The 10,113-nt window shown below is 46.5% G+C and overlaps 1 protein-coding gene across 1 annotated transcript; it reads right to left on the minus strand.

Moving 5' to 3' along the window:
- Nucleotides 1–1,775: 1,775 nt before the first annotated feature.
- Nucleotides 1,776–8,321, minus strand: LOC133888424 (ABC transporter B family member 19-like). The gene is made up of 9 exons (XM_062328663.1): nucleotides 7,793–8,321; nucleotides 7,587–7,641; nucleotides 6,796–7,172; nucleotides 5,362–5,621; nucleotides 4,942–5,258; nucleotides 4,632–4,855; nucleotides 3,727–4,552; nucleotides 3,401–3,642; nucleotides 1,776–3,165 (listed from the first exon to the last, which is right to left on the minus strand). Exons 1-9 carry the CDS (start codon nucleotides 8,081–8,083, stop codon nucleotides 1,957–1,959), a joined length of 3,801 nt encoding a protein of 1,266 aa, XP_062184647.1. The 5' UTR covers nucleotides 8,084–8,321; the 3' UTR covers nucleotides 1,776–1,956.
- Nucleotides 8,322–10,113: the final 1,792 nt, after the last annotated feature.

Consider the following 10,113-nt stretch of genomic DNA (forward strand, 5'->3'; position numbering starts at 1 on the left):
CCGACCTGGAAGCAACAGTACGGCGGATACCGTGCGGATCGGGCGAAACAGTTGCTCCTCTAGCTACGCGCAGCCAACCGGTCCGGACCGGCCGGTGCACCGCCACATCACCACTAAACGCAACAACAAAAATACCGGTCAAGCTGACAAAAACTCCACTAATTAATGTACTATACCCTCCCACTAATTCTCCATGCATGCACATGTACGATCGATACGAGCCAGCCGGCCGACTTGGCGGCGGCGGCAGCGTGTTTCCGGTCGTTGCAACTTGTTTGCAAGTACGCCGTGCACAGGGAAATTAAGGTAATCTATGGTGCTATAGCTCTATGAGAGGATGCATGGTGCAGTTTTGTGACTTGTGAGGAGAGGGTGACGCCATGCGTGCCCCCATGTACAGTGTGCTTGCTTAGTTACATGACACCAGAGAAACCAGGTGTACCGTACCGGCAGGGTGTCTGCGTGCATCATGACAATACAAGTATAGTACGACTACCACCAAGCAGCAGGAGGAGCTCGACGTGCCAACGACCAAAGCTTAGTTTGGCTGGCACGCAAAGTGCACAAGGGTCACTTCACCTCTATTAATTGCGGGTCTAATTACGTTGTACTATTGTGCAGCTATCGCTAAGGTTCCATGTGAGTGTACAGGATCACTGCGGTTATACAGCCCAAGCTATTCAGGTACTGGTAACTGGTACGATGTGCTGAGGTGTATAAACACCGGAAAACGGATCGGAGGTGATCAACTTGGACCAAGGAATAGGCCCACGGGCCATAGGGCATAAGAAACATCGGCCTTTGATGTATGATGGGCCGAGCTTAAAGACGATTTAACTTTCAAGGAGCTGGGACAAATAACGAGTTGGCTCGGCTTTCTTTGTTAACATAACAGGTAGAAAAGACAGTTCGACTCTAGTCATTTGGCTCGCGAATAGCTCGTTATAGGACGAAAAGAATATAAACATTAACTAAAAAATGTATCGATAAAATCATATAATATTAGCAATGATAAGTATAATACTTCTTTGCATAGTTTAATTAGAGATATAATTATTGTAAACTGAATCTCTTCTAAATATTTTTCAAACTTACATACAGCACAACAGCAGATTGATCCATAAATATATGTTCTGCTACTGAAACAAAATATTATTAAAAAAAATATATGAAACAATGTTCCTCCACACATTCGTCTATACATGCAAAACTTAAATGAATGATCAATAGAAGAAGATAAAATATAAGAACTGCATCGTAACGAGAAGCTAGTCAATAGAAAGTCAAGTAGGCTGGTGAGGAGTCTCTTCATCAAAGATGAAGATGACTAATAAGCAAACTGATACCATAGGAAAGAAAGCGATATGATGCAGATAATGATACTAGCTCGTTTAGCTCGCGAGCAGCTAACGAGTTAGCTCGTTATCTAAACGAGTTAAAACTCTAACTTTTACTTGTTAGATTTTGGAACGAGATAAGTCGAATCGAGCCAGACGTAAGCTAAACTAGCTCATGAGCTCAGAGCTTTTCATCCATCCCTACACAAGTCCACTTAAAAGATTTCGCAAAAAAAACATAAGAGATTTCCATAACTAAGTAGACTAGTTTTCGGCTGCCGATTCCCCATCTCAGCTCGAGGATCACATGACTTTCGCACAGGTGAGGAACTAACCAGCGCCGTGTCCATTGGACCATACAATGTGCTTTGCTCGGGACATCTCGATCGGTTTCTCTTCAAAATCACATCAACAGATGGCGGATGCTAGAGATGAATAGAAACAGAAAGAAGAGTTGCATCGTACATTCCAGGGAGAAGGTAACATATCACAGGGTCCAGTTTTAGCTTAGGAACAATAGCGTTAAGAACGTACACGGTTGCCCCAGTATCTACATCCGCACGACCACCACCAACGAAAAAAGAACAATCTCCGAAAGGAAGATGTCATCGTACATTAATCAGACACGGTGGTGCTGCAACTGCAGCAGCCGTGAGTACGCGCCCTCAGGCCGGGTCAGGAGCTCGGAGTGGCTGCCGTGCTCGACGATCCGCCCGTCCTGCACCACGGCGATGCGGTCCACCCCTCGGATCGTCGACAGGCGATGCGCTACCAGGACAGTGGTCCGCCCCTTCATCAGCCGCTCCAGGGACTCCTGCAGCACGCACTCGGACTCCGCGTCTAGGGCGCTCGTCGCCTCGTCCAGCAGCAGGATGGCCGGGTCCTTGAGCACTGCTCTGGCGATGGCGATACGCTGCTTCTGCCCACCTGACAGCTGCACGCCTCGCTCCCCGACCGCTGTCTTGTAGCCCTTGGGCAGCTGGCTGACGAAGCCGTGGACGTTTGCAGTCTTTGCCGCCTCTATCACCTCCTCCTCGGTTGCACCATCCTTGCCATATGCGATGTTTTCGAAGATGCTCGCTGCAAAAAGGACTGGCTCCTGCTGCACAAGGCCAATCTTGAGCCGCAAGGACTTCAGGTTCAGCCTCCTTATGTCCTTGCCATCAATGGTGACTTTTCCCCCAGTTGGGTCGTAGAACCGCTCAATGAGAGCAATGACAGTGCTCTTCCCAGAACCGCTGGCTCCGACTAGAGCTTGGCTGCGCCCAGCTTGGATTTTCAGGTTGAAGTCCTTGAAGATTTGAATGTCAGGGCGTGCTGGATAGGCAAACTCTACATGCCGCAGCTCAATGTCCCCTCGGATGGTGGTGACACGCTCCGACTCTGGATCATCAGGCTCAATTCTTGTTGCTCTGTTGAGGATGCCAAAGATGGATCGGATGGATTCACCTCCACGGATGATCTCTGGGGCGAGGCTCACTGTCTCGGCAACGGAGTTGGCAGTCACCACAAGGACAACAAAAACCTTGATGACCTTGGAGAAGGTGGACCCATGCGACCGCACGAGATGAGAACCATACCAGAGAATGAGTGCTTCTGAGGAGTACAGGCAGAGCTGTGAGAGGCCAAACATAAGTCCTGATGTCTGGCTGCGGCGGAGAATTTGCTGCTCTGGCACGTGCAGTTCATGGCTGAAGAGAGACAAGATCTTGTTTTGAGCGTTGAAGGCTGCCACAGTGCGGATATTGCTCACACCTTCACCAGCAACCATACTGCTCTTAGCATGCGCTTTTGCTGTGTCACCAGCAAAGCCCTTCATTGATAGTTGCTGGAAATATTAAAAAGAAACAACATTCATATTTCAGAGACAATGAAGTTGCATTCAGTATAATTTTTATTCAACCAGAATAAAAATAAGAATTGTTCTCACTTTGACACGTCACACTAGATTAGATAAAGATATGTCTCACCAATACATTTTCTACAGACTTGTTATGTTTCATGTTTGGTCAAGGACTCAAGGTTCAGCACTGAAAGATAAAATGTATAGGCTAATAAATTACCTGGGCAAAATTGGCAAGCACAAGAAGAGGGAAAGTAGCCAGAATAAGGAGTGCCACTCTCCACTCAATGATGAAACCAATGACGAAAGAAGTCATAAGGGACGTCATGTTCTGCAGGATGACTGATATTCTTTCAGCTATAGCTGACTTTACATCAGCTGCATCGACTGCTAGACGAGCAGCCACAAGACTAGAGTTGTTTTCTTCTTCGTCAAACCAACCTACTTCATTCCTAAGTATTGCTGCAGTAAACATCACAGAGATTCAGAATATATCCAAGATGTCACAACAACAAAACTGATTATGGCATGGAGAAAAATGCATACCAGACAACATCATCCTCCTAACCCTGGTTGTAAGATTTTCTCCCATGATACTGAAGAAGTAATGCTGCACAAGATAAGCAACAACAGCATATATGCCTGTGCCAATATAGATGAACACATATAGCTTAGTTTTCTTCTCCATTTCATTGGGATCCCTGTAGTAGAACACATCGAGCATTTCACCCATAACAATAGCAAATGTTGGACCAATGAATCCTGAGAGGACAGAACCAATGGCGCCCAACACTGCATAAGGCCACTCAGGAGCATTCAACTTCAGGAGCTTGAAGAAGTAACCACGTGGTGCTGGGTATTTGCGGTCATTATCTGCATTGGAGATCATCTCAATGCGTCCATCTGCCCCAGTACTGTACTGATAGCTCAGGTTCCTCAAACTTCCAGACCTGAGGCTGAGAGATTTTGTGGAAAGAGAACTTGTCAAGTGCATCGACCGCGATCTGCGGATAGATGCACCTCCAAGCTCCCTATTTCGTGCAGTTTCCTGGAAGCGGATCAGGGAGGCATATGCTCCAGAGCTTCCTTTGGCTAGAAGTTCATCGTGCGTCCCAGTCTCAACAACTTGGCCTTGTTGGATCACAGCGATCATGTTTACATTTCTTATAGTGGACAAGCGGTGGGCAACAACTACTGTAGTCCTTCCAAGCATCAAACGATCTAGAGCTTCTTGCACAATGCTTTCCGAGTCTGCATCTAAAGCACTGGTAGCTTCATCAAGGAGCAGTATCTTCGGGTTCTTCAGCATAGCACGAGCTATTGCTATACGTTGTTTCTGACCACCAGACAGCTGGATGCCTCGCTCACCTACCTGTGAAGGAAAGTAGAAACAATTCAATATTTGATTAATTAGACTCGACTAGACATAGGTATGAAAAATATAGACGCACCACTGTGTTGTAACCATTCGGAAGAAGAGATATGAAACTATGAGCGTTGGATGCAGTCGCTGCAGCCTCCACTTCGGCAATTGTGGCATCTGGCTTTCCATACAGTATATTCTCAAGGATAGTTGTTGCAAAAAGAGCAGGCTCTTGGTTTACTAGGCCAATCTGATCTCTCAGCCACCTCAATTGGAGTGTCTTTATGTCAACATTGTCTAGCAAAACCTGGCCTGCAATGAAAAAGAAATTCAAGACAATAATCTAAAAGGAGCTATACATTCAAATCACGAGCCTTCTGATGCAATTCATTTGTTACCTTCATTTGGATCATAGAACCTTTCTATCAAAGCCACAACAGTGCTCTTTCCAGACCCACTGCATCCAACTACTGCAACGGTTTTACCAGCAGGGAAGAAAAGAGAGAAATCCCGAAAGATCATAGCATCAGGCCGTGAAGGATAACTGAAAGTAACATCCTTGAATTCTATGTTTCCATGGACCTCAGCCAACCACTTTCCATCCTTGTGATCATTGACTATGGAGGGTTTCTGGCGAATGATCTCCAACAGTTTGTAACCAGCAATCTTGCCTTTGCTGAAGGCTCCTAGGTTTGAGAAAGCCTGACCAAGACTCCTGTAGAAACAAATTCAATTAGTTATTACACGGGACATTAGGGAAACAATTCGCGGACAAATGAAACAGAACGATAATAACTTCAACATCTTTTTTCACTTACATGCCACCAACAATTGCAGAAAAAATCGCCGTAAAAGCCTTTCCACCATCGCTCTGCCCATTCCTGATGAAGACACCAGCATACCAGAATACCAGTGCCCATGACATGCATGCTATCCCGTAAGTACATCCAATTCCAAGACCTTTGGCCATCCCAGCTTTGTAACCAAGCTTCAGTGTGTTCTGAATTGCTTCTGAGTAGGAATTGAGTGCTTTGCTCTCTCCAACAAATGAGTACACTGTTCTTACTTGTGCAATTGCCTGTTCAAGAATGTTTCACAGTCAGCATATAAGTAGATTACAAGCAACTAATTTCTTGTAAATCGCATGCTGACAATAGACAGGATGAAATACAATAATTGTTTTGATAAACAAAATGAATAAGAGGTGGGAAACTATTTCCATTACATAAAAAAATATATGAATAAATAAATTAAATGTTTTTTACTCCAATTATTTCTGGTATTGCATAGCAGAGTGGAGTACTTTCGTACTTTAAAATGAAACTGCACAAATTTTAAAGTAACTAGGAGCTAGATTGGCACATGACCGTTAATAAACCTTCGTGAGAATATATCCAGTTTTCTTCTAGAAAACTACAAAATCATTCACCAGCTTTGGATTATCAACAATTGACTACATCATATGCCTAAAAATGGGTAACTCAACTCCCATATTCCTCATACACCACATACCACATTTTTTCCTGTGACTGCATGTTAGTCACAACAGAATCAGAAGTGATGATTCAAACGAAATTCCATAATAAATATTATTCATATAGTACACATAATTCACAGTCTATCTAAGAAATATCACTGTTCATCTGTGCACAGCATTTCTATGCATAATTTTCATACGATTTACTAATGCTAGCTAGATGTCATAGCGGCTCTCCAAGTATCAATTTAGTAGTCCTTTCCTAAGTATAGTCTGCTGAACCTAGTTTCTTAAGAAAAATGTTAGGGAAGGGTTTTTTTTTTTATCGAGCAATCAATCTTGTGCAAATTGGCACTCTCGAACAAAATCCATATGTAGAGTTGTAGACTCAATGGGCGGCCACTACACCAAAAGTTGAGAACATAAGTCCTGTGGAAAGCAGAAAACCAGAAGAACTCTGGCATAAGGCACTGCCCCACCAAGTTTATGAGATTGCTCATAGGATTCCCAAAGAATAAAAGTTGAAAACGAACAAATCGCATGATGGTTAGTCGTATTGCAGCATAAAGAACAAGATTGTTGGCTCCTAATAAGCAAACAGCATCAATAATTACTACCTACCCACCATTCCAATTCATCACAAGTCCAAGCACGCACGACAGAAATGCATAGGTTAATGGAACACGAATCCTAATCCTAATCCAAAGAAATATATCTGATGCCACAGTGGACAGAAAACAGCATCAGCCAAGTTCCTCACAAGAGTCATTATTACCTGCTCAGCAACGACGCCGGCATTGGCATAGGACTCCCGACTCTTGGAAGTGAGGCCGGTGAGCGTGTACGCGTACAGTCCGCCGGCGAAGGCGATGGCGGGGATGACGGCCACGCTGAGCAGCGCGAGCCGCCACGCCGAGACAAACCCGACGACCAGTCCGGCCAGGAATGTGGCGATGTAGTGGATGAAGTTGCCGACCTTCTCGCCGATGGCGTCCTGCACGAGCAGCGTGTCGGTGGAGACGCCAAATACGATGTCCCCCGTGCGTGCGTCCGTGTCGAAGAACCCCACGTCCTGCCGCAGCACGGCGTCCAGGTACGCCTTCCGGAGTGCGATCACCTGCCTCTCCCCGGTGTACATCCAGCACGCGATCTCTGGAGAACGAAAGATTGCAGCTTTAGTCAGGATTACAGCTTTAGTCAGTGTGCAAGATTGCAACTTGAGTGTCGAAGAATGCAACGTCATTGTGTAGTGACGCAGCAGCCACGCCGCCGGCATGGACTCCGGCGAGCGAGCTCGCCGGATCGGACGACACGAGAACGAGACAAACATGATATAGTAATTGTTAACTTTCCCCCGTTTGGCGTGATGGCGATGGGACTTGTGTTAGTGAGTGGGTGGTCTTCGAGAGCCCCACCGGTCATGACCAGATCCTATTTTGCGGATAGGCCCCTGTACCTCATCACTATGCTTGAAAAGAGCCTCGGCGCGTCGGAGAAACAGCAAAAGAAAGGAGGTTGGGGATTTCGTACGGAACTAGAGGGGTGTGGATGGAAAGAGAAGCTTACCTGCGTAGGATGAGACGCAGACCACCAGCCCAAGGTAGACGAAGTAGAGCGCATACTGCAAGAGAAGAGGATAAATCGATCTGTTACCATCATAAACATTAGCGGGTAGCTAAGAGAAGCTGTTATCTCGGCAAACGAAACCTCATCGGAGATAGGCAAGTAATAAAGGCAGGTGGTTTGAGTGAGTGAGGAACGAAAGGGCGGACCTTGGCGACCTCGTCGGTCATGGTGCGGAGGTCGGTCTGGTTCTTGCCGAAACCGTTGATGAGGTCCCCGAACAGCAGGAAGAACAGCGGCATGGCGGCTCCGTGCGCCAGCGCGCCGAGGCTGCCCGCCGCCATGAGCATCAGGTCCCACTTGTCCGCGAACGAGAACAGCTCGTGGAACGCCACCGCCTGGTCGCCCCTCTTCTTCCCCTCCCCCGCCGCATCGCCGCCACCTTCTCCGTTCGCCGCCTTTTCCGCCTTCCCGTACGCCGCCACCGACGACTCCGCCATCGCAATGCGCTCCCGGCCCTCGATAGCACGGTTCGCACTCTCAGGACAACGCCGCCGCCGCCGCCACGGCGCCCTAAGGCATTGGACAAGACTCCACTGCTGCTTTTGCTTTCTTGGGCTTGTGTGGGGTTGCAGAGTGAGAAGGAGAGGGTGCTTGGGCTTGCCTCGGTTTCGGTGACGTGCAGAGAGGATTGTGGGGGGGGGGGGGGTGGAGTGTTTGTGTTCCGCGCTGCGGTGGTCAGGTCAGAAGTAAACGCGGCGTCGGGGCGAGTGATAAAGGGGAGGGCAATGTGGGGCGCGGGGCCAGGGAGGCAGGGGCGAGCTGCGCTCACTTGCGGTGAGGTTTACCTCTCGCTCTCGTCTTTCTGGTTCTTCATTGGAATTTGAAATTCCCAGTAGTTAGTACTGTAATAACTAAAATCAGTAGGTGTTTGCACGTAACAGTAAATGTATAAACATGATAGTATCAGTCATGAGAGTACATTGGTTCAGTCTTATACTGTCTAATGCATCGATTATTTTAGACGATTTAATAGATAACATCTACAATAAATTATCTTTTTAAAGTAATTACATAACATTTTAAATTGAGTTACATGACAATAATAACTCGTACAATAATACGAGAGTAGTCTTGTAGTCTTGAATTTTAGCTTATGAGATGATTATTTCGTGAAATAACGATTATTTTTCTCTCACCTCTCTCTTTTTCCTCCACATTACTTAAAATCCTACTGACACTATATGAGATGACATGTGAGACAACTAATATATACAATACACTTAACATAGGCATTCTAATATGAAGTGTGCAGCGAGTGGATATGAAATGCTATGAAGAATTTTTTTTGTTGTGATTGCTTTGAAAAATATTTAATATTGATATGAATGTTTTCCGGTTAGGAGATGTACCATTGTCACGAAATATTATGGATCTTTACTATGGTTAATCTATTGAATGCATACACAGTTGTAATTGGTTGTGGCACTCACTATAGACACTTCGATTAGGATTATAAGTTTTGTATTTTTTTGACATTAGGTTGATCCAAAACTAAAAAAATAAATTAAAGATTCATTCATATCTAACTAAAAAAGAAAAATGAACTAAATAATAACCAGAACTATCAATACTATTGAGTACCCACTCGTATCTAACCAAACTAAAAAAATAAATTATCTATTAAGTATCCACTTACATCTCTAATTATCAATACCATTCAACTTGCCCTTCCATCTCTGAGATAAATAGCATCTTTTAAGATACGTAGAGATGGAGGGTGTATTTCTTCAAGGAATTTTCAATACGTCACTTGCACCAACCAACCACTACAAACGTATGTATCTACAATTGATTCTGGCTTAGAAACATGTCAAGAGACATAAACTTGATCGTCACACCCGTCTGTACGTAGACCTAGGTGGCTAGGTCTGTGAACAGGGCCAAGGAACAATGAGACAAACCTCGTAGGCCCAGCCGGTTGACCGGCCTCGCCACAGCGGCGAGTGAGCGGCGCCTTGGCCTCACTGGCGGTGACGGCAACCGAGAGGTCGAGAGGAGGGCGCAGTGCAGCGCATGGGGAGGGGTGAAGTAAATTAAAGAGGAGCAGGCAGGGAACGAGACGGTGGACCAGGCGCAGACCAAAGCAGGAGTCGTGATTCCTGAGACTAGCCAAGCTAGCAAAGCAGGCAGGCAGGCAGAGCCGCAGCGGCAGCGACCTGTGCCTGTGTGTTGTTGTGATTCCTCTGGCTCACGGCGCTCGGCGCATGTAGCGTGGTCTCCCATCCGCTGCCGAGCCGTTCTCTCCTAAGGCTCCGGCGGTCAGGCCTATGGCAACTCGGCAAGCTCGTCCCTAGTCGGCGGCAACGCAGCTGCACGGGTGCTCTGAAGCGCGCCGCACGTCAACTCGGCTCGGTCTCGGCGGGCGTCAGGCGAGCGGCGAAAAGAGCTGCTCGGCGTTCAAGGCGGAACGGGCGGGCCAGCCAATGGCCTTGTGTGTGCCCGTGTGGACAGATGAATGAAACGGGAG

The sequence above is a fragment of the Phragmites australis genome, chromosome 13, assembly GCF_958298935.1.
Source record: "Phragmites australis chromosome 13, lpPhrAust1.1, whole genome shotgun sequence".
In the NCBI taxonomy this organism is placed as follows: domain Eukaryota; kingdom Viridiplantae; phylum Streptophyta; class Magnoliopsida; order Poales; family Poaceae; genus Phragmites; species Phragmites australis.